This window comes from Arachis ipaensis, chromosome B9 (genome assembly GCF_059453495.1).
Source record: "Arachis ipaensis isolate K30076 ecotype BB chromosome B9, ASM5945349v1, whole genome shotgun sequence".
In the NCBI taxonomy this organism is placed as follows: Eukaryota; Viridiplantae; Streptophyta; class Magnoliopsida; order Fabales; family Fabaceae; genus Arachis; species Arachis ipaensis.
In genome coordinates this window covers 8057960-8084089 of record NC_142444.1, presented here as the reverse complement: position 1 = coordinate 8084089, position 26130 = coordinate 8057960, and the positions used below count along the sequence as shown (strand labels likewise).

Here is a 26130-nt window from a genome sequence, read left to right as displayed (position 1 = left end):
AAGATCTTCGTATCGATAATATTCGAGTAATACACTCTAGTATTATCCGTAAAATCAAGCATAGGAAGGTTTTTGTTGTGCTAGATGATGTGACTAATTCACAAATTGTAGCTGATTTAATTCAACTCTTTCGTAGTTGTATGAGTTCTGGTAGCAAAATTATTTTGACAACAAGAGATAGAAATGTACTTACAAGTGGAGGAGTTGAAGAAATCCATGAAGTAAAGGAAATGAATTTTGAGGACTCTCTTACACTTTTTAGCTATAATGCCTTTAGTGGTTCTCATCCTAAAGAGAATTATTATGAGCTATCAACAAGAGTCGTAGCGGATTATGCCAAAGGAATACCATTAGCATTAAAAATTTTGGGATCATTTCTTCGGACCAAAGGAAAAAGTGAATGGGATAGTGCATTGAGAAAATTACGAAAGTATCCCAATGCAGATATTCAGCAAGTGTTGAGATTGAGTTATGATGCATTAGATGATGATGAAAAAAACATCCTGTTAGATATTGCGTGCTTTTTTCACGAGTATGAAATGGACATGGTAACAAGAATATTAAATTCTTGTGGTTTCTTTGCAGACATAGGGATAAAAGGCTTATTGGACAAGTCTCTTGTAAGTATTTATTCATATAATAAGGACAAATACATAAAAATACATAGCTTGATACAGGAAATGTGTTGGAAAATCATTCATGAAGAATATAGTAAAAATAGTGGTCAACAAACAAGACTGTGGAATACCGAAGAAGTCTGCAATATATTCCAAGATGAAAGAGTAAGGGAATCATGCTTTTATGGCTTGGTCTTCAAGATGAGTGTATGTATATATCAAAATATTGCTCACAACAACATAATAATAACATTGTATTGCAATGCTCATCAATTTTACAGAATATTCATGGAGTTGAAAGCATGATTGTGGATATGAATGAAATTACAATAGATCCACGTATAATCATCGTTGCATTAAGGAAGATGCCAAAGTTAAGGTTACTTGCTTTAAAAGGAAATATCAACATGGATCTTGAATGGAACAGAGTGCTTGTAGAGGATTTTCAACTTCCTAATGACTTAAGATATATTGAGTGGAATAAATGCCCACTTAAATTTGTGCCGTCTATTTGTTGGCCTCAAAAACTTGTTCAGCTTTCCATGCGAGATAGCAATGTTGAAAAACTTTTGGGATACAACATAGGTAGGATCATGATTATATTTCTCTTTATACTTTTTTAATACTTTTGTTAGATACTAAAATAAAAACGGACATATTATAAAAATTAGTTAGTATAAAAAACAAAATTTTGAGATGTATAATAATTTGTAAAAAAAGATATAAGTAAATAATTTTTAATCAACCAACTTTAAATAACTGTAATTAATAATTATTAATTTTATAATTTTTAAAAATAAAATTTAAATAATCACTAATTAATTATAATTAATTAATATAGAGTATAATATAAAAATAATTATTAATTTATTATCGGTTAAACCAATCTAATGGGATTGAATATAAAATTAAAGTAAAAAATATTATTTTTACAATAAAATTAATTATCAATATATTTATATATAAATATATATGTAATTTAATTTATTTTTAATATATATTTATATTCTAATATATATTTTATCTTGGTGGGCTGATTTTGATGTATATAGTCAAATTAAAATAAGTGAGATTGTAACGCATTAAACAATAAACAACACTTTTTTCCTCCACTAGTCATATACGTGTGTTAACATGTTTGTTGGGATTGACAGAATCTACCAAGTTTGGAGTTTCTTGACCTCGATGGCTGCAAACGCTTGATAGAGTGCCCAAATTTAACAGGTGCCACGAATCTCAAAGAAATATCACTCTGTGGCTGTGAAAGCTTACAAGATGTTCATCCATCTATTTTCTCTCTCCCCAAGATTGAAAAACTATATGTGAACTTTTGCACGGCGCTGAAGAGGCTTTGCGGTGACTATTGTTCTCCCTCTCTCCATTTCTTGTTGGCCACTGGTTGCTCCAATTTGGAAGAGTTCTCAATCCCCATGATGGCTGATCATTCCATAATCGAGTTATCTTTACCATCAACGGCTTTGACTGATGTGCCATCCACTATTATGCATCTCAAAAATCTTGAAGTGTTCTGTTCTAACATCAGTTACTCTCTTCAAAAACTTCCTCTAAACTTTGCCTCCAGAATTGTGCTCACGGATCCAATAAAACATGAAGACGACACATGCACCGTGTTAAGTAGAATATTGCCCACCCCTGCCTTCTTGTCTCTCAAGGAATTAGATTTCTACAAATGTAAGAGCTTATCTAAACTCCCAGACAACATTCATGTCTTACAATCATTACAAAGTTTACGAGTGGAAAGTTGTCATGTCATTACAAGTTTGCCAAAAAGCATTAAGATTCTTCAACAGCTCATGACACTTCTGATCAATAATTGTGAACTGCTTCAATACGTACCTCCACTTCCCCCATCTATTATAATCTTTAATGCAGTAAATTGCAAATCCTTGAAGGAAGTCTCAAGTTTAACCAGTGAACCACCCAAAAAAGACTATGCATGGTTTGGATTCCATAACTGCACAAAGTTGGATGATGATGCATATGAAGCAGTTTTGAAAGACTTGAAATCCAAGATAGAACTTGTGGCAAATAATGATGGATATCCGCATAATGAAGCAAACAATGATAGTCCATTCTTCTACTACTATTTACCAAGTAAAGAGAGCATAATTAATGAGTGGTTCCCTGACTACTACTCTACAGAAGCTTCCATCATTGTTGAAGTTGCTCCAGATTACAAGATTTCTTCTTATCTTGTTGGCTGCATCTTGATTTCTCAATACCAATCTTGCAAGCTTGTCGAGAAAGAAGTGATATTTGGATGGAAATGCTACCTGGGAAAGGGTTGCAACGAGTGGGAATGGATCACAACTTTTGACACTAGAAAACTCTTGACCGGCAGCTGCTATGTTCCGGATGATGTGATTGATCAATTGGAAATGGTATCAGATCATAAGGTAGTATGGTATCATGGAGAGCCTTCCAAGAAGATAACGGAAGCAATCAAAGAGAGAAGAAAAGGCACCTCTTGCAATACTATGCTTAAATTTGAGTTCTATGCAAATACAGAAGATAATGAGGAAGTAGTGATAAAGGGGTGTGGAATCCGTTGGATGCATGTCCATGTCAATGGTGAAGGAGAGATTAATCCTAATGCCACTCATGAGGGATATGAATCTCATGACTTGGAGGTGGAGGATGAATCTGATGAGTTGGAGTTGGAAGATGAATCTGTTAGCTTGGAGTTGGAGGACATTGAGGTAATGCTTCTAATACTAATGTTAGTAGATTTCACACATTATTGTTGTATTGTGAATTGTTTAGTCTAGAGATCCACAACAAAAATTAAATCATTCTAAATTGATTTTGGCATATTTATAACGGTAGTAAATGAAAACACAGAGTTGAATTATCTACGTGCTTGAATTTTCTTTTTATTTCTTCTGCACAACCTAGCTATAATTTTTTATTGTTTCTCTTACACAAAGCTTCTTTGCTTCAATTTTATAGATATATATACCTTGCAAAAGTCACTGCAAGAATTACAAAAATGAAGGTTTACTATGCTCTTTACTAATTATAAATCGACATGTTAACATTTGTTGTTGCACAGCAAGTGTTTCACTTTCTCAATAAATTTAAATCACACAAATGATAATAATAATGACTTATCACTAACATAAAAAAAAACTTCAACCTTAAAAACGTCAAAGCTACCAAACTAATAGTCTAATACAGCACTTTGCAAAAGTTATACTATTTATGAATATACAAAATCTGAAATAAAATATTTTCGCATAGGAGGCCACTCAGATAAAGACGCCTAAAACGTCTTTTTTTAAAGATGTTTTCATGTTGTGTTTTAATTGGTTTCTGTATAATTTATTCGGTGTTTCTCATCACATATTATTAAATTCCTCAAAAGATTTTCTTTCCAAAAACAATAAAAAATATTTAATTTAAACTAAAACAAAAAAGGTAATAGATTAACTATTAGATTTTTTTTAAAAGATTATTTACATAAAAAAAATATATCACATTCATCAAAAAAAAAAAAATATATATATATATATAACAAGCTCAAGTCTTTTAAAATTTTTATAAATAAAAAAATAATTAATTTATATTCGTACAATATATAAAATAATTATTATATTATTATTATATTATAGATTAAGATTTACTAATTTAAATTTTCTTTTTATTTTTAATATAAGCATTAGAAATAAATAAAATTTTTATAACTAAATGTAATGTAACAAAATATATATATAATATTAATTAGTTCTTAAAAAATTTTAAAAAAATAGTTTCTTTCATTTTAGTAAAATAACTATTTATTAAAATAGACAAATTAATTATTTTTTTCTCATATACAATTTTTTTAAAACATAAAAGTAATTAATTAGGACATTGGTTAAGATAATTAAAGTCACTATTTCATTAAATTTTTAATTTAAAAAAAATTCTAGTTAATTTTGGTATAGAAATTTCGAATTTGAAAACATTGATAAAAATTATGTTGAATTTTGATTTATTTGATTCTCATTTAAATTAATCACTATATAAGTTAAAGTTCTGTTTTGAAATTATATTTGAGCTTTAATATGATTTTTAAAGTTTCAATTTACTTAGTTTGATTTTTTAACTTAGGTATCCGTGACTCATATTAGGGTTTTAAGTGTTTAGTTGGAAAAAAAATAAGGTAAAAAAAATTTCAATTGTCACATCAAATAGTCGCTAAAATATATAATGTAGCAGTCGTTAGTCCATCTCAGCATGTCGTTAACGATTTTGTGAGACAGTGACAAAAATAAGATTAGGAACCAATGTGAGTCATAACTATTAAATTGGGAGACTAAATTGAGTAAATCGAAATTTTTGAAATTAGATTGAAACATAATTTTTAGAACCGAACCAGTGATCGAACTGGTCAAGCTACTAGTTCACTGGTTTATTGGTTCAACCAATAAATCACTAGTTGAACCGATAAAACCGATCTCACGTAAATATAAAATATAAAATATAAAATAGTTAAAAACTTAAAATTAAAATTTGAAATACATATCTTCACTAACATTTTATGAAGAATCAAGTCTCAACTTCTAAAAATAACTAATATAAAAAAAAATCATAAAATTTTAATACTACAATAGTATCTTATTTTGACACAATAAAAAAAATAATTAATTCACAAAGCCTATCATCTAACTATAATATCAGTAGATTTTAACACTAACACCAAAACAAATAACTTTAATCACAATACTAGCAATAAAATAGATCAAGTAAATTAATAAATTTTTAGTAAAATTTATATTTATATTAATAATGGTATATAATTAAAATATAATTAATTTTAAAAATAGAAAAAATAAAAATTAAATTAAATTAGATATTTATGTATACTTTATAATTAGTATTTGTCAAATATAATACTTAAAAGTGCAATGGCTAAGTGGCAAGTAGAGGTTGCTTTTGTTCCAGGGTTCTTGGTTCGAGACCTTCTGGAAACATTTTAAAATTTTTTTCAAGCAAACCAGTTTGGTTAGACCGGTTTTTATCGGTTCACACCGATTTCATTCCTTAAACGGTCCAAAGAGTAAATCTAGTCCGGTTCCGATTCTAGTATGGTTCACTAATTTTTCGGTCGAACCAGCCAATCCAGTTCGATTTTTACAACTATAGATTGAGATACGAACATAATTTCAAAAACCAATAAGTATTATAAGATGATCGGATTGGATCGAATCGGATCCACACTCTAATCAGATAGAAGTAAATATGTTTTAAAAAGTAAGCAAAAAAATTATTGACTTTTTTTATAAAAATAAAAATTTTTAATATTTTTTATTTTATGGATATATTTGATATCTGATCCAAACATAAAAAGTGCAAATATCGAATTTGATCTAATGAGTTTAGTGCGGATTGGATCGAAATTTCAGCCATATCCCATCTGTAAACACCCCTAGCAATAATAACTAAAAAATTATAATGATTATATTTTTAACTAAGAGAAAGTGCAAAAAAAAAAAAGTACTAAATACAAGAACATTTAATCAAATATTAAAAGAAAATTTTACTTTAAAACAGTTAGACTTTTTTTGCTCATATATATATATATATATATAATGTAATAATAATAATAATATGATAATTGTTTTATATATCACACAAATATAAACATTTTTTTCTATAATCTTAAGAAAGGTTTTGTAAATCCCTAACCTTGTTATCGATTTTTGTAGTGTTAGCCCTCATATTATCAATTTGATTTTCATATATAATTCGGATGATAAATTATTTGGTGACGTGCTTCTTTTTCTACTGTGATATACATACTTGTTTATTATTATTATTATTATTATTATTATTATTATTATTATTATTATTATTATTATTATTATTATTATTATGTACATTAAAAAAGAACAGGCCAAATTATTGCTATAACATAATAGAAGTATGGAAATTTATCATTCTTCTCTAATGGAGAAAACAAAATTCTTTTCAATAGTTTATTTAACGTTTAGTAAAATAAAAATAAATTTTATTAGAATAAATTTTAGTACGAGTTTAATATTTTTATTCATCATAAAATATTTATAGAATTACTCGTAGATAAATTTTGGAAAAAAGAAAAAAAAATCATGATTTTTAATTTTATTTTTAAATAAACTTTATTTTTAATTTTAAAATAAATTTTATTTTTTAATAATATTAATTTTTATCGAATATATTTATTTAATTATTTTTTAATTATATATAATTAAAAATAAACGGTGTTTTCATGGTTTAAAATAAGTATATATGATTAAAATAATTTTCATGGTGTTTACCGTATATAATTATTTATAGAATTACCGTATATAATGAATGTGATATATTTTTTTATGTAAATAATCTTTTAAAAAAAATCTAATAGTTAATCTATTACCTTTTTTGTTTTAGTCCAAATTAAATATTTTTTATTGTTTTTGGAAAGAAAATCTTTTGAGAAATTTAATAATATGTGGTGAGGAATACCGAATAAATTATACAGAAACCAATTAAAACACAACATAAAAACATCTTTAAAAAAAGATATTTTAGGCGTCTTTATCTGAGTGACCTCCTTTCGCATATTGGTATTTTTGTTCATGATGTGTTGTCAATTTTATATCATAGTATGTTGTTATTTGTGTGGTTAATTATCGTATCATAGTAATAATGTATCAAATGTGGGGGATTATGAGGAATTATATTCTTATCGCAGAGTAAGAAAACAGAAAACCAAAGAAAGAGTAGATTTACATCGTGGTTCCAAAAATTACTGGTAAGTTGTCCAATTATATTAGCTAAGCTTTTGATTATACCCGAAGAAATTTCTATTTCTTGAACAGCTTACTTTTCATATTATAATTGAGTTTGTTTTAATATATGATCTCCTATTATAATTATAATTGTAGTTGCAACAATCAATTAATATTTTAGTGTTTTTTTTTTAATTCTACCTTTTTTTTTTACTTTATTGATTGATTATTAGTTGGAAAAAAGTTAGTTTTCTAACAAAACCTAATGTTATTGTTGATTTGGTGATTATCATATTGAAACCATGCTATGCATGTTACTGTATGTAATTGTATATATATTATAACTTCAAACATATTATAATAAATAGAGTTGCAATAGACTGCAAATATATTCAAATTCAAATTACAAGAAAAGAAAACTTTACGACATAAACCACAATGCGTATTATTGTAAAAGCTACAATATCTAGAATCACCACAATTAATTTTATGTTATCGATTTTGTCAGTGTTGTAGAGCAAATACCGAAGAAGAGATGGCAAAGAAATATCACTCCAAAATAGAATAATATCTTTCTATTAAAGTAAGGTACAGTAACTCTCATTTCTTTTGCAGACTAAGTGTTATGCAATATTTTTCCTTTTTTTATGTGTAATTTGTTCCTTTTTTTTTTTCTTCAATTGAGTTGGTTTGTGATTATAAAAAAATAAAGAAGAAAAAAAAATTAAAGAAAGTATAGCAGTGGATACAAGGTCACGTGGCTCAACTCATATATATGTGTTACTTTCTTTAACTTATTTTTTCTGCCTTCTACAGAGAAGAACATATCATATGACAACTCCATCCAACAACGAAAGCTTCTGTGGAGAACACCTCGACTTCTTTTAGTTCATTATTGTTTTCATAGTGGTCTATTTGATCACTCTATAGCACACTTTCTCTGAGAACACACCATTACTTATTTTTGCTCATTTGATTGTTGTTCAATTTCCCTATCAACTCGGCAGTGGAGTTTAATTTGCATATTGCTTTTGGCACTTTCACGCTTTATTTTATATTCATATGAAGATATTATCTATTATTATAAGACAGGGTTTGTTGATAATTGAGTGATGAAGGGAGGCCATATAAATAAATATTATATTATACAGGATGTCATTATTTCAATACAATACTTAGCTTGTTTGCGACGTACGTGGTGGTCAGTGATCACCATTCAAACTGAAAAAATAACAAAATTACTCTTTATTCTATCTTACCCTAATTATTATCTCCTTTAACTTTTTTTTTTTAATAGTGAAGAATTCAGATCCCAGAAGGTCCAGGACTAAACTTGTCACTTACCCCACATTATTGTAAAAGGTTCCAAGTGTGGGTTCTTTTTCTTTGTTTAAGGAGTAAAATGCAACTAAATAAATGAATTAACTCTTACAAATATAAAGAAAATGTTTGATTTGATTAAATCCTAAGTTACAAACATAAGTCTATTAGTCTCTCTAGTAATAGTCTTTCGAAAAGTCTCCAGAACCATCAATTTTGATAAAATTCTAGCCACTTAACCAGCAAAATTTTTTTTCACGTGTAAAATCATTTAACCATCAATTCTCTTCTCCATCCCTTTATTTGAAATACCTATGCTGATTACTTGATGGCCCAAAATCTAAAAAACTGCTAGCCCTTAACACTGTTGATTTTCTTTTTATATCTTCATTCCCTGTTTAGTTTGATAATGACAAAAAAAATCTCATGTTGACACTGTCTAACAATTATTAAAAACTGTCATGTAGATTGTAGACATCACATAAAATTATGATCAAATTAATGTAGATTAGTAATTTATCATGATATTCTATTCAGTAAAATAGTGTCAAAATATAGTATAAGAAGTATTATTAAAAATTGATTTAGAGTATTATTCTTATTAAAATATTACTCTTACTAAAAGAATAACAGTTTAATAATAAGTTTCCAACTTTCCATGAGCTTTGTAATTAAATATTTTTTAGCAAAAAATATTGAGTAATTAAAATCACCGACAGATGGGAATCGTATTGTGTGATTTTAGTGTAGCTAGTACCATGGCCATGCTTGGTCACAATCGACAATGTTGTTTTCATGGTTTATGGTAGAGATAATAAAGCAAAAGGTATAGAGTAGACTCACACACTGAATTTTGAAAAAACTAACCAAATCTTGTGGTTTCATCTATGATGGGGACACTTCTTCAAAAGAGTAATGCTAGGTAGACAAAAAAAAACAGCCAGAACTTGCCTTATTTAGCATTCATTAATTGTCGCAACAATTAATAAATGCTAAATAAGGTAAGTTATGCCTGTTTTTGGCTGATTTTCTTTGGTTACCAAACAAAATGGATAGCCATGTGCATCTTACCCCTTGATTTTTCCTAACTACCCAGTTTCTTAATCTCTTTAATTAATTTGGTTAATTATACATGGATTTAAAGAAAAAAAATGGCTCTATGGAGCTATCAAACATTATTGGTTAGTAATTAGTCCTACACAAAGTTCCTAAATATCAATGGATTAATTCAATGAGAAACTAGCTCGTGAAAAAAAGGGGTAAAAGAAAATAATTACTAGGCTCACAAAATAATATACCGTTAAAAGCATACCCTACTAATAAAAGCAATTGATGTAGCTGGGAAAAAAAGTCAAAAACGACATAAGCTTCACTCAAAAAAAAATATCCAAGAAAAATCCGTAGACGCTCCTACAATAATAAGTGACATATATAAACAAAAGTAAGAAAAAGAGTCAATAATTTTAAAGGTGATATTGCTGTTGATTGATTTGTTAATCAATATATGTCTACCCTAATGTTGAAGTTTGTCACAATCATTTCAGCAATGTCCTAAAATATGTTGCTGGTGGTTTGCTTCATCAAAATTAAGATCATATGCATAAAGAACTCAAAATTCTTTTCCACTTTTTTTTTTTTTAATTTTACGCATGTATTTTCAAATTAAATTTATTTATTTTAAAATGTGTTAATAATTAGTTGATCTTTTGTGATAATTATATTCATTTAACAAATTTATCTAATTAATGATTTTTTTTTCCTATATGCATAGACCTAGTAGGAAATTATTGGCTGTGCGTGAATATTTGACTTTTAAGTACTAATTTGAAAAATTAAAAGTATAGTTCATCATCTTGTAATTTAAAATAATATAATATTAAAGAAATAAATCTCTGGTTTAATTATTACGTAGGAATTATATTATTATAATTTTACTTAATTTTCAATATATTATTCAATTTTTTATATAAGCAAAACCTTCTCAATATTTTTGTCAATCATGACAAAGCGCCATAATAAAGATTGAATATTTCATAAATTTACTGCCCCCAACTAGGCAACTATAGTACATTGCTAAAATATTCGTAGAGAACTATACATATTTTTTTGCTCTTTCACAGTAAAATATATGTTGTATATTTACTTTTTAATTTAATTTAATTTTTTCCTTAACGATGGAAATTGGAATGTTGCAATTGATGTTATTGAATGAGATATGAAATTTGTTGGATATAAATGGTCATAACAACTTCAATTCTCTAATTTAACTTTTTATTGTGACGGTAGATAGAAATAAAGATTTATTGAAAGAAAAAAAATTGCACCGTAAAATTTGATTAAAACCTTATAAACTATATAAAATCAATTGAAAATTAAAAAGTGAAACTATAATTGAGAACCTAGAGTATGTAATTAAACCTTTTTCATTTAATTAAAAGATTTATAAATGAGTAAACTACCATTTGTACCCACGAAAGTTGAAAACGTTGACATATCTACCCATAGAAAAAGGAAATTACCATTTGTATCCATGGAAAATGATTTTTACAAGCAAAATTATCCAAACCCTAAAAGATTATCTAAAAATCCCAAAATACCCTTATCATTACCACTGCTACCATCATCCCCCATCTCTCTCTTCGCATCACATGAACACTCTCCGATCTAACCTCCATTTCTCTGCCACAAACCACCTCTGCCACAAACCACCTCATTGCCACTCCTCATCACCATAACCTTCACCTTTGGAGGAATCAAAATCACCCCAGAGAAGAATTTGAAATGGATGACGATGGGTGAGAGTCAAAATTGGATCTTGGTTTCAGCTGAATCTGAAGTTGTTTGAGGGAACAAAACATTGAAAAGGGTGTCATGGAGAAAGCTAATAGAAATAGGGCGAAAAAGAACACAGATCCAAGGTGAGAAGAGAGTGAGGAGAGAGGATCAAATCCGAACAATCAAATACAGAAGCCTCATGTATTTGGATTCACTTTTTCTGGGAGAAAAGAAAAATGGTGAAAGAGACAGAAAGAGAGAGAGAGAGCTCACCGCGAATTTGGTTCGCAAAGGAGACCGCGGTGGTGGCGGATGGCGCGGTGGCCCGTCAGAGGCACTGGTTCGGTGATGAGGAGAAGGTAGCCTCGGTAGGTGAGGGTGGTTTGGCGGTGAAAAGAGGAGAAGGGGCACTGGGCTCTAGGGTTGCTAGCGGCGGCAAAGCAGGGGCGGGGTGGGTGCGAAGGTCCTCTGTTCGACAAGAGCGAGACAGGGAAGGAGAGAAGGAGGGGTGGTCACTGACACTGACACTGGAGGTTGCAAGAACGGAAACAGAGGCAATTTGGGGTTAGTAGTGGTGGTGGTGGTGGTAAGGTGATGAGTAGATGAGGATGATGAAGTGGTTAGTGGGGAGCGTACCAGTGCTTGTGGGTTGGGAAGATGGAGGGCTTGGCTTCATGGTGTACTTGCACCATGAAGGTGCTCTTCTTCTCCGGGGAAGCGGCAGCAAGTGTTGCTGTGACTGTGAGGATAAAAGAGAGGAGGGTGTGGCAAGGAGCCATTGAAGCAGCGGTGGAGACTGAGTGGGAAGTAATGGTGAGAGTGTGTTAGAAAGGAAAAGAGGGGTGGTGGTTGGGTGAAGAGGGTTAGGGTTAGAAAGGAGTTTGGGTGAAGGAGGTGGTGTGGTGGTGAAGATAAGGGTAATTTAGGGATTTTAGATAATTTTTTAGGGTTTGGATAATTTTGCTTGTAAAAATCATTTTTCATGGGTACAAATAGTAATTTTCTTTTTTTATAGGTAGATATGTCAGCGTTTTCAACTTTCGTGGGTACAAATGGTAGTTTACTCTTTATTAATACAAAACTTTTTTTTTTGGGACCTACTTATACAATACATGTTTGTGTGTGTCTAAAATAAAAACATGTAAAATCATGTAGTGTAATTTATTTATTTTTAAGCTTATGATGTCTGTATCTACTTGTGATATAACTAATCTTCATAGTTAACTACCCCATCAAAACGTTCTTAATACATCAAATTTAACTTGATGTGTAATTACTAATTATTAATCATTCCTCTTAGATATAAATTAAAGCACCACCCATACAAATATACAATTATTGCTTAAAGAATATAGGGATGAGAAAAAAGAAAAAGAGAAGAAAAGAAAAGAAAAAAAAGAAGAGAACAAAGGTCTATGAAATATTAATTTAATTGAATGCAAAGTTGAAAACTAACTAACTTTCAACTTTTTGAAACTAATATTGGATTAATTAAGATATCTAATCCCAATATCCTACCAACAATGCCTTGTGTGTGTGAAATCATTGCCTGGATAAAACTGAAAAAAAAAAGTCAAGCACTATCAATTTTTTAATTCAATCACTCTCTTACTTTTAGGCCTATGCACTTGTTTGTAACTTGTTTCTCTCTCTTTCTCTCTCTCAATCAAGATGCAAATAAGCACAAACAAACATTCAAGCCACAAGTCCAACCCCACCAACTCTCTTCTTATGAAAGTGTTCACTGTGTTTTTTTCCTGCTTCAACAGTGGAGCATGTGTATTTCTGTGCTTTTTGGTTTCATCTGATCTTGGATTTTTGTCTCGGACACAACAATGAAACCTCTTGTTTCACAATTCTCATATCTCCAAGTCTTATTATAGCCTTAGTTTTGAGCAAAAGAAAAGTAAAAAAGGATGAAATAATAAATTCATAGTTTTTTTTTTTTAAATTCTCTTATGGCTGTAATACAATTTTTGCTTCTAGTTCCACCAAATTCTGTTCCTATTTTTGTTGTTGTTCTTGGATTGGTGGTGAAGGGTAAGAGAATTCATGATTGATCTACAATTTCACTTGGAAGGAAATGGGGTTGAAGCTGATTCTGCTGCTGATTAAGCTACATTTAGTGCTCAGCACTCAACAGCTTCATGAATATGAAGGTATGAGCAATAATTTGAGGTGTTCTACAATGAAAATGTTATGTTGTTCAGAATTATATTCCTACTTAGGATTTTGTTAATGAAAATTTAACAAATGAGAACTTAGTTACAAACTTGTATTTGAGGTTTATACATAAGGTTTACATATTATTAATTGTAGTTATTACAATAATCATTACAGATGTTATATCTTACTTTGTTAATTTTGGTAGATCTTTCTAGACATATCCACAATCTATTTTCTCTCTGCTTCCGCGGGCCAAAAGTAGAAATTCCGATGAACATACCTCTCAAAAGTATTTATAAAATTAGTAATTTTTAGTTAACTTAGTTTATAGTTGATATTTTCCTCCCTAGGAAAGTTCATTCATTCCATAACTATGGTAAATTAAGATTTATGTTTCTGTTTTTAGTCACCAATCCACACCATTCAAGAGCAAGTAATCAGTTTAGTATTGCAATCCCACCATTGAAATCAACTTCTGGAGTTTCCGAAAGCACTGCACATGCACCTTCAAAATCATCTATAAAACCGCAAATCAAATAATATTTGCAAATTCTACGGATCAAATTCAGATTTGTAAACCCTTAAAAAGAATTGCTCAATAAGCTGTAAATGGAGCCCACGCACATTTTATTCAACAGATATGTAATCTGAAAACTGTAATATCCGGTGACGGATACAAAAAATTTTGATAATGGGGCAAAATATATATAACATGATAATAATTTTTATAATAAAAATATTATATTTACATAAAAAAATTAGCTATTAAATTATCTACTATAAATTTGTGTATAAATACATATATCATTTAACTTATTTTTAATGTATATTTTGTATTTCAAAATCTATATTTTAAGATTTATTCTGTACAAATTATTATACGTAGCATAATTGTTATTATAATTATATTTTGTTATTGTAAAATATCATTAGGTTTCATAATATCTAATTACAAATTAAAATACTAAAATAATAATTTAAATAATAACATATAATTTAAAATTTAATTTTTTATATTTCATATTTTAAAACCTTAACAATGTAATTAAAATGTCTTTCTTTTTGTATATGTCGTTAAACAATCATTTAAAACTCAATTTTCATACAATTAGCTCTTGATGATATTCATAGTTGAAAAAGTTCATTTAATTAGTGTAGTTATTATGAAAAAAACTAAAGTTAATTTTAAAAGAAGAAATACAAATGGATAGATAATATTCTTTCAACTCGATTTCTAAGAAAGAACATCAATCTTATTTAAATTTGAAACTTGATCATTATAATGGAAATCTAATATGAAGTTCTCAAATTGGCTATCAAGTGTCAAAAGTTGAATAAAAAATTATTGTGGAGTCAAATTTAATAATTTAGTGGGGACAAATAAATACTATTATTATATACTATTCAATAAAATTCTAAATTGTAGTGGGGCGTTTTCCCCAACACCCTAAAGAGTGGATCCGTCCCTGAATATCCCAAGTTTTTTTTGTAAACATTTTACATTTACCCTCCAATTTTATCAAAATACCTAAACTATATCTTACTCTTTTTTTTTTAAACCCTAACCCTAATCTCACTTACACTTACCTCACCATTCACTCTTCCATGCACTCTGAATAATGAAACAAAAAGAAAACACAGAAGAAAAAATGAATGAGAAAGAAAAAGTAGAAGAAGGGAGGAAAGGAGAGGACGATGTCGATTATGAGAGCGAGGGAGAGAGGGAACGAAGACGCGATGAACAGAGGAGAGGAAAGGATGTGACGGTGAAAGCTTTGTCGCAATCGAAGGAGATGCTGCTGTTTCGGCCTAAAGCCGTCGCTGCTGTCATGATTAAGGAGTAGAAGGAGAGAGAAGGAGCTTGTAGAGAGAGAAACGTGACAGAAGAGGAGCCGTTTCTCTGCTATTGCTGCTTCCATCGCTGTTGAGGCCGCCGCCATCTCTATTGGGGTCGCCATCGTTGCTGAATGAAGAGGGAGAGATTGAGCTGGATAGAGAAGGGAGGAAGAGAGAGTCGCGATGGAGGAGCCATTCACCATCATCGCGGTTGCTGTTGCTATCAACGGAGCTTGCTGTCGGGGGGCATCACCGTCATCGCTGTTGATGAACTGTCTCAGTCACTGTTTTGGTCTTGTTCAGCCCCACGCTCTCTTCATTCTCGTCTCTAAGGGGTTCGGTCCCTTGGGACCAAGTTGTGAGTAAGTTTTACATTTATAATCGTTAATTTTTTTAGTTTATGCTATTCTGAGTTTTTAATTATATTTATAACACTATTGTTGAAAAACTTTGATTTGATTAGAATAATTAATTTTTATAGTTGAATAAATATTTTTATGAAACTCATACCTCAGAAATTTTACATGAGACTATATATATGTTTGTTTGATGAAGCTTTATATTATTTTAGAACATTTGATTTTACTCGAATATATACTTTTGAAGCATTAAAATATTTGCTGTATTCACTGGCTTTAAAATTGTGAAATGTGTTTGAAATTACTTATGATTGAAGAAGGTATGATTAGAAAAGATTTCTTATGAGAAAGTATTATCTGATTTAATTCGATACTGTACATATTTAAAGATGGAAGATTTATTATATTTGAAATTATATGTTTTGAATTAGTTTGGAGGCTCGTATTAGAAAACCGTAGTTAATGGCGGTTATGACGTTAATTTAGATGCATCTAACTCAGACTCCAGCTAGCAGGAATGTTGCTTGTTGCTAGCCTAACGTGTAGGCCATACGTTAGATCTATTATTCTGTTAGGACATACAAGAGGAAAGGGCTACCCATAGAGGTGGATCTATCCAAGTGTGGACTTTTGATTTGATTTCTATATGAGAACTCCCTTATTGATTCACTTATTATGATCAATTACTATTTTTTAATTAAAAATTACTTTAATAATAACAATGATTATATGGTCTCATGTGGATTATAAATGTATTGTCTAGTTATTGAGTTGCGAAATTCATTCCGTTTTCTAAAAATATTTTTCAAGAATAAATACTTGAATATGTGAGCCCTTCTATTTAAGAATTATGATCTGCGATAGGTATCTGTTTCTTGTTGAGTTCCTAAAAATTGTATACTCTATATGTCATAGACAGGATCCAACCATTCGTAATTATTTTATTTTTGTTAAAAATGTATAACTATTTATTTTTGAACTTGTAAAATATTTGTAATTTTCTTATTCAATTTATATTTGAATATGTTAAATTTGCTATAGGATTATTTTCCTAAACACCAGTCATAACTCACTTTTACAAATAAAAACATAATCAAATTAGTTTATGATATTATATCTGTAGTAATAATTTATCAATTATATTTTGTGTATAATTTGCGCGTAATTTCATTGTAACTTTTAAATAATTAATTGCACCAAATACAGATAACTCACTCAAGAGAGTTTATTTTATTAGTTATGCAAAGTATATTTTTATTCAATTAGAAGAATTCAAGAATTTGTCATATTTAAAAATAAGATCAAAACATATTATCCCACCATCAGATAATTTATCATCCGAATTATATATGAATATAATAGGAGGGCTAATACTAAAAAAATTGATAACAGAACTAAAGACTTACAAAACCTTTCTTAAGTTCACAAAAAAATATTTATATTTGTGTGACATATAAAATAATTACCATATTAAATTCATGAAATCGAATTAATATCCGAACTTTTTATGTTTGGATCGGATATCAAATATATCCGTAAAATAAAAAATATTAAAAAAAATTATTTTTAAATATATTTACTTCTATAAACACTTTTTATGTTTACTTTTTTCAAAATTTCTTAGAATTTTTTCAGAAACTTTTTCTAGAATTTTTTTAAAATTAATTAATATTATATATATTTTGTTACACTACATCTAATTATAAAAATTTTATTTATTTCTAATGCTTATATTAAAAATAAAAATAAATTTAAATTAGTAAATTTTAATCTATAATGTAATAATAATATAGTAATTATTTTATATATCGCACGAATATAAATTAATTATTTTTTATTTGTAAATAATTTAAGAGACTTGAACTTGTTATATATATATATATAATTTTAGAAAAAAATCTAATAGTTAATTTATTATTTTTTTATTTTAGTCCAATTTAAATGCTTTTTATTGTCTTTAGAAAGAAATTTTTTTAAGAAATTTAATAATATATGACGAGAAATACTAAATAAATTATACAAAAATCAATTAAAACGCAACATAAAAATAAAGGTATGTCTAAAATGAGCTCAATAATTATGTGCTTATTGAATGAGGCATACTTATATAGACCATTAGATTTTATTAGATGAAAATCAAAGGCTAATATAAAAGAAGAGCATTGATAGACTCTAATAAATATAGAATATCCTAGTACATAAATAAATGCTTTAAATGGCAATACTTTAATACACAATACTTTAAACGGTAACAAAATTTTTTATTCTTAAATAATTAAATATAAAATATATAAGTGTAATTAATTGCCCGTGCCATGCACGTGATAAGATTGAAATTATAATTTTAAATTATTTTTTTAAAATTAATTTGAATTATAATAATTTGATTAATAAAAAAATTAATATGTTATGCATTGTTTTTTTTTTTAATTTAGTGTTAATTGGATTAACTTTAAAATAGTTATTAATTGGTTTTAATAATCTACTTTCTTCAATAAATCAGACATATATACAATATGATCATAAATGATATAGTAATAGTTAAATCCACCAACAAACATATTGGCTATTATCACACTCTAAAACAAATTAAATATAAAGGCTATTAGCACGCACTTATAAATCTATAAAATCACACTGTCTTTGATTCGTGCAAGGGTTTACTTATCAAATAAACTTAAAATATAAACAAAAAATATTTATAAAATGGACTTAGCATCACTTGAAAGAATCATGGAAAATAATCAACTTACCTTATCATCCATAAGAACCATTTCTATGTAAGTCGTGTTGTTCTTGTCAAATTTGGATGGGAGACTTTTCATAACTTTATAATTCTTGCCTTTATTTTTCAAACTTTTTTATTTCATAATCTACCATAGGTAATACTGTTGATAGAATCGTAGTTAGTATCCCTTAGATATGAAAAATAATAAACAAAAGAAGTTCTATGTCTGAGGTACGAATTTTCTAGATGATAAATAATTATAACAATTCACTATTAATCCTTATATATATATATATATATATATATATATATATATATATATATATATATATATATATATATATATATATATATATTATCGACATTAATTATATGCCAATATTTTTAGGAAAGAGCTAAAAAAGGAGATATATAAATATATATAATATTATTGCTATATAGGAAGCATACATAAATTGCTATATTTTTTATTATATTATATAACTTAAAATTATACTATCATGTTATTATTAATTCTAGATACTTGTTATAATTATATCAAATTTAATTATGAATATAAATAAATAAAATAGATAACATTCAATATTATTTTTTTCTTTTTTATATTTAATATTTACTATAAATATAAAAAGTAAAATAATTAATGAAAAAATATGAGTAGAAAATAAAACATATTAATTAAAATTCAATTTGTTATCTAATTAATCTTGTGTCCATACGATATAAATTTACAAAAATGTTATGAATCATAACTTTTTTTATTCTACAAAAAAAAAAACACTATATGTAGCCTTTAGTAGTACAAAAAATAATTATAAGAATTAATTATTGATATTAATATTAATCACAATTAATTATTGATACTCTAATTTTTTAAAGGTTTAATTACTTTGTTGGTCCCTATACTTTCGTGAAATTTTCAATTAGGTCCCTATACTTTTTTTCTTTTTAATTGAGTCCCTGCACCAAATTTTTTTTTAATTAAGTCCCTTTTAGTAGTAATTGGCTTAATTTTATAGGGACCCAACTAAAAAAAAAAAAGAATTGGTACAGGGACCTAAATAAAAGGAAAAAAAAGTATAGGGACCCAATTAAAAAAATTTTTTGGTGCAATGACTCAATTAAAAGAAAAAAAAGTATAGGGACCTAATTGAAAATTTTGCAAAACTACAGGGACTAGCAGAGTAATTAAATCTTTTTTAAAATATATTTTACCTTTTTAAAATATAATGCATGTATCGTGTAGACTTTATTATTATTATTATTATTATTATTATTATTATTATTATTATTATTATTATTATTATTATTATTATTATTATTATTATTATTATTATTATTATTATTATTATTATCCACTAATTGATATAAAATTAAATGGGTCACTATTAATGTGTGCATCAACTATCTCCTAATAAAATTATTACACTTGAATGAGAATTAGAACTATATCAATTGATATAATTAGAATAATTAAAAATATCAATTATTTATAAATAGTTTAATAACACATTAAATATTGATTTGATATAATTATAATGAAGATATTTTTTTAAATTAATATAATCATGTATTATTCATGAACTAATTGTAATATAATTAGAGTAAATTTATTTGAGAGAAAAAAAAAGAGTTCATGTGTAATTTTTAAAAATTATAATAATTTTATATATATATATTACGATAGTTTTTCTTAATATATATACGTATACATAAATAATTATATACATATACAAAATAAAAAAAAATATATAAATTATATTTTGTTAAACTCCGTATTACTGGCTATTAAAAATATTTAAATCACATATATTAATTTTTTTTGTTATAATTATTTCGTTATATATATATGATTATTTTTATTCTACAATCGTGTAATAATTTTTTATTTTTTATATCCATATATATTCCTCAATTCCAACCCCATTCATACGTATATTAACATTTTTTTGCTAATAGTGATGTTTTAATTTTTTGTTTTTTTTTATGTATCTTTCCTTTTTTTAAATAGTGATATTTTAATATTTCTTTTTTTAATATATATTTTTTAATAATTACATTACTATTCTAAAATATAAAATGAGAAAAAAAAGATGATACATATACCCAAGAAAGAAAATAAACTTAAAAATGAGAAAAAAAATTATATTAAAAAATATAAAAATAATATATTCAAAAAGTATAGTCGTAATATATAAATTAAGTCAACAATTTAAATTTTTCTAAAACTAATTTAATCAAATATAAATATTAAAAATAAATTACTTAAATAATATTTAATATATTCTAGTCCTTAGACATGTATAAATTAGAGTCATTCTCGTAACAACAACCAACTGAAACAACATCATAAATTCGAACATTTAGAATTCGTGCAAATTCAGACCATTCCCTTTGTAAGACCCATAATTTTCGAAAAATATCATTATGAATTAATTTTAATTTATTTATTTATTAAAGACTTTATTTTTGGAAATTATTTTATTAAAAGTAATTAGATCAAATTTTGACAATTAAATTAAAAATTTTACTTAATTTTATAATTATTGAATAATTTTCTATATTTAAATTATAGAACTTAACAGTTGTAAAAGAATAAGAATTTTATACAATTTAGATAAATAATAGAGATTCTAAAATTTAATACTTTAATTTTATAAACAAAGAAAATTAATTATATTATCTTCAATTTTAAATTAAAATATTTTATTAAAAGTCAATTAGTAAACTAATAATCAAATAATATTTTTAAAATAATTTTAATAGATTAAATTAGGTTTTTGATTATTATTATTATTAGTAGATCATTATTATTATTATTATTATTATTAGTAATATTAGTATTAGTAGCAGGAGTACTCCATTCAATCGCACCCGCACGCACTAAATTGGGTTGGGTGTTGCTGTCGGTGCTTGCGATGAAGACGAAGAAAGTTTTTATTGTGGAAGGGTTTAGTAGTTGTCTTTGATTATATATTATGAGATCTGAGAGAAAGAGAGCATAAGAGGGAAGAGAGGGCTTGAGAAAGAGAAAGGGAGAAGAGGAAGGAACAATGGCGCCGGAGGAAAGGGAGACTGCCGCTGCAGCTGCGCGCCGCCACCGCGTCCTGCTGCTCGAGCCACCACCGTCCAGCTCGAGCCACCACCGCGCCGTTCGTCACCATCGCGAGGAATTTCAGAACCAAGGGAGAGAGTCGCGCGAGGAGAAGGAGGCGTCGCCGTCTGTGGAGCCCACGTCGTTGCCGTTGCCGTTCCTCGCCACTGTCGAGCCGCCGTCGACGCAGATCTGACCAGAGGAGAAGAGAAAAATGTGACCAGAGCGGGATGGAAGGGAAGGAAGCCACCTTCGCCGTCGACGAGCCATCTCCGCCGCTGTTGCCGTCGAAAACCGCCACTGAAGCTTCTGTTTTCTTGGTAAGCTCTAGCCCTGTTCCGGTTCATCTTCCTTATCTGTCAAAATCTGTTACCGTAAGGGTCTTCGCTTGAGTCGTATATGTTTGATAATGTTGTAGTGAGTTTTTCCTCTGCGGGCTGAAGCCGCTGCCGTTGGAGCTTGCCGGAGTTAGCCGCTGAAGCTGAGGCTACGCTGTACTTTAGTTCCTTGCTGGTACAGTAAGTCGTTTTTGCTTCGAAACTCTTTTAGTCGCTGTTCTGTTATGTGGCTGGGATTTTGCAATGCTATTTGCTATTTGGTTGAGTTTCGGTTATTTCTTGTTGCGATAAGAGTAACTATGGTTTGTATCTATTTGATAAATAGATATTGATGCAAAAAGATATACTTCTGTGATTATATTTATCTTGTAGATGTGATGGTTTGTTGGATTAGATTATTGGGTGCTTGATTGCGTGAGTGGTGTATGGTTGTTGATAAAGACCGGTTTGAAATGTTATTTACTTGATTATTATGAAAGGTGGATTTTCTTGGTTTTGGAGTTTACTTGGTAATATAAATGAATCGATTTTGGAAATAATTTGAGATATGAAAATAAATTGATTCTGGAAGCGGTTTGATTTTGAGTTGGTCTGATTTTATAAATGATTTAATATTTGAGTTGATTTGATTTTAAAAAAAGTTTTATTATTGGAATTGGTTTGATTTGAAAATAATGTGATATTGGAGGTGGTTCAACTTTGGAAAATATTTGAGATTTGGAAATGGTTAAGAAAATGTTTGAGAAATATTTGGATGGGACCCAAAAAGGGTGGCAGTGTTTGAGTTTAGAGGAAATGTTGCCAAAATTTTATAAAATTGGAAGTTTTATTTGAAGTAATTAATTAAAAAGATTTATTTTTAAACATTATATGTTTTAAGATTGATTTATTTATCAAAGAAAGAATTATGTTTTGAATTGGGATTTTTAATGGACGGAATGGAAAGAAGGATGATGAGAATTTTCTTTAAAATATGGTTTTTGAATGAATTTGAAAATGAGATTTAGATTGATGAATGATTATGATGTTGAGAATGTTGAGATATGATCTTTGAATTATTTATATGGCTTATGAATTTGAATTATCTGAGATACGAGGTTCCCTGGATAAAGTACCATGGCTTGCCACCACGTGTACCAGGTTGAAAACTCGATACTCTGTTGACCCTACGGCGTAAGTGTGACCGAACACTATATAAATTTCCGGGAATGTTATCCCCATTGAGCAATATTGATTATTTGAGAAAAAGCTATGCATAGACTCTTGGGGATGCACGTCGGAGGACAGTCTAAGGACAATTCAGACTTGTCGGGTTGGCTGGATAACCGACAGATGAGCCTCATCAGCCATAGGACAGGCATGCATCATATGCATTTGTATGCTTTGTTTGGGTTTGAACTTGTTTGGGTTTGCCTAATTGCTAAACTGTTCTTAATTACTACTTGATCTATTTACTGTAACTGCTACCTACTTGTGCCTTCCTTGTCTGTCTTGCCTGTGTTTGTCCTGGTGTGCTACATTTGAGAATGAACTTTAGTGCTGAATTAATAATTATGTTGTTGATTGCGTGGTTGGTTTCTGATTGAGATTTTCTTTTAAGAAAGGAAATGTTTCGGATTTCTGAAAGTTTAAACATTATTTCTTTGAAAAGGTTTTGAACGATTACCTATTGGTTTTTAAAAGATTCATAAGGCAATGATAATCACTGAGTTTGAAAATAGTTTTCTTATTAAATATCTTCTTATGACAACTTTGAAACTCCGTGGTGAGACCATGTGGTTAGGTTCTCACCCCCTACAGTTTTACCTTTTCAGGAACTGGATGAAGCATTATGAAGAGTTATACTGCGTTTGGTTTATACGTTGTTGTATTAATTATATTATATTCTTTCCTCGTCTTTGTTATTACAAGTTTGTAAGAGGGATAGGAGTTGTATGTTTTATATGTATATTATATTATAAGATATTATGTAAAGAGTCTTGTATATGAATCTATGCCTGCTTGTATTTTTCTTAAGATAAAGTATTTATTTCCGGTTTTCAAAGAAATCGGCGATACGGTGTCGAGTCACAGGCTCCTATTTTAATATTTAGTATACAAAGTAGTCGTAATACTTCTTGCTATTAGAGTGGCGCAGCCGAAAGCGTGACATTCTGGTAGTGAGGGTGTTACACCCTTGTTCTTTGAAAACCTTCCGTATCCCTGATAGAGTTGAATCGCAATTCCTTTTATGGAAAAAGAGTTACAGATGTGGCTTTGATGTGTTGGTGACCAAAATTCGGAAGTCACTATTTATATATGAGTTGACACCCATTAAACCCTAAGGGTCAAATAAAATAGTATCTCTGGTTTTATTCTCATTTAATTCTAAATCAAAAGTAATAATGATTTATTTAATTCACCATTTATGATAATAAATGAGATAATCATTATATAAGTCATTTAATGTAAAATAACTTAATTTGCGATTATAATTAATATATGTGTTGCACATAAATAGATTAGGAAATAATTTCGTAACAAAATAATCATTCAATTTGAATTATAATTAATTGATTGATAGAAATTATAATAAATTGTATAATATTTAAATAATTAACCAAATCAATTAGTTGATATAATTAATTTATTATAATAAATTTAATTTAATGAGTTAAAAGAAATAAATCGAAAAATACCATTAGAAACATGCCACGCCAGTTTTATTATTAAGTGCAGAAATTTAATTTTTATATAATAGAATAGATATTTATATATTATTATATTAGACACGGACTAAAAAAAACACACTAAACAAAATAAAAGCATCAATGATAAAATATAACCTAAAAATCACTTAAATTAAAAAAGAACATGTGATGAATTATAATAAATCTATATATGAGAAGTAAAAGTAAAATAAATAATTAAAAATAAAATAAAAATAGCAATTAAAAAAGTAAAAGAAGATAGAAAAGATAATGTGTGGAATAGATAAAAAATGTATTGCAATAGAAAATTAATATAATTAATTAATTCAAGGATGAAAGAGAAAAATTAAAATCTTTTAAAAAATTTAAAAAAATATTTTAAAGAAAAACCTATTAATTAACTTTTATAAAAATATTACTAAAAATTTAAATTATCTTTAAATAAAATAATAATATCCTTAAGAATTATTAATCAAAATAAATAAAAAAAAGAATTAATATAAAACAAAATTATAGAAAAATATTAGCAAAATTAAGATAAAAAACAAAAGTAAAAAATTACAAATATTTTACCTGAAGTACAAAATCGAGAGAGAGAAAAGGGATATATAAAATAATAAGATAATAAATTGAATTAATTGAGTTCATTTATTTCATTGATTTATATATTATTTATTAAATAATTTAATATTTATCTCGATCAAATTAAATAATAAATTAGTTATAATTAATTTGGTTTAATGAATCAAACAAAATTTAAAATAATTTGATATTTACTTTAATTAAATTAAATATTTGAAGTTATCGTTAATGTAATTTAATGAATCAAATAAAATATTAAATAATGAAATATTTATCCTAATCAAATCAAATTATATAATTGATTAGTTATAACAATTGAATGAATAAAACACATTAAATTGAAAAAAGGACACATTTTAAAAATATTTATTTTTTAACCATTTTTATAAAATATTTTTTATAATATTTTTAATCTATGATCTAAAGTCACAGTTATAATAACCCATTAAAAAGTACTTAATTAGTTAATACAAATAATTAGTATAATTGATTTAGTTCAATAAATTAAAAGAAAAAAATATAAAAGGAAGAGATAAAGAGAAAGTGAAATTATAAAAACGTGTAGCCATTAAAAAGTAATAAAAAAGTCCCTTTTAGTTTTTTATTTATTAATTTTTAATTTATTATAATTAATTTCACAACATTTATTATACCTTATTCATCTTACACATTAATACAATCAATTAATTGATATCAATTATCAATAATTAATTTTAATTGATATAACTCATTTCGCTATACTTTTTAAATAAATAATTAAAAATATACGTCTCAATTTTTTGTGAAAGTAGAATAAAATAAAATACATAAATTGAGTAGATATAAATATGAAAATTATAAAATTTTATTAACAACTCAAATAAATTAGTA

General features: G+C 27.4%; 1 protein-coding gene across 1 annotated transcript; it reads left to right on the top strand.

The window, feature by feature from the left end:
- The first annotated feature begins 140 nt into the window (after positions 1 to 140).
- LOC107614875 (disease resistance protein Roq1-like) lies at positions 141 to 12295 on the top strand. Its single transcript, XM_088498618.1, has 4 exons — positions 141 to 620; positions 899 to 1045; positions 1772 to 3337; positions 12164 to 12295. The coding sequence occupies exons 1-4, from the start codon at positions 141 to 143 to the stop codon at positions 12293 to 12295; spliced, it is 2325 nt and encodes a 774-aa protein (XP_088354744.1).
- The last annotated feature ends 13835 nt before the right edge of the window (positions 12296 to 26130 follow it).

What these genes read in the sequence shown, in the direction of transcription:
- LOC107614875 (XM_088498618.1), top strand. Translation starts at nt 141, where the DNA reads ATGAGTTCTGGTAGCAAAATTATTTTGACAACAAGAGATAGAAATGTA. An exon ending in TGGATCTTGAATGGAACAGA is followed by an intron (nt 1,046 to 1,771) that starts GTGCTTGTAGAG and finishes TGGGATTGACAG; the next exon opens with AATCTACCAAGTTTGGAGTT. An exon ending in TGGAGTTGGAGGACATTGAG is followed by an intron (nt 3,338 to 12,163) that starts GTAATGCTTCTA and finishes TGCACCATGAAG; the next exon opens with GTGCTCTTCTTCTCCGGGGA.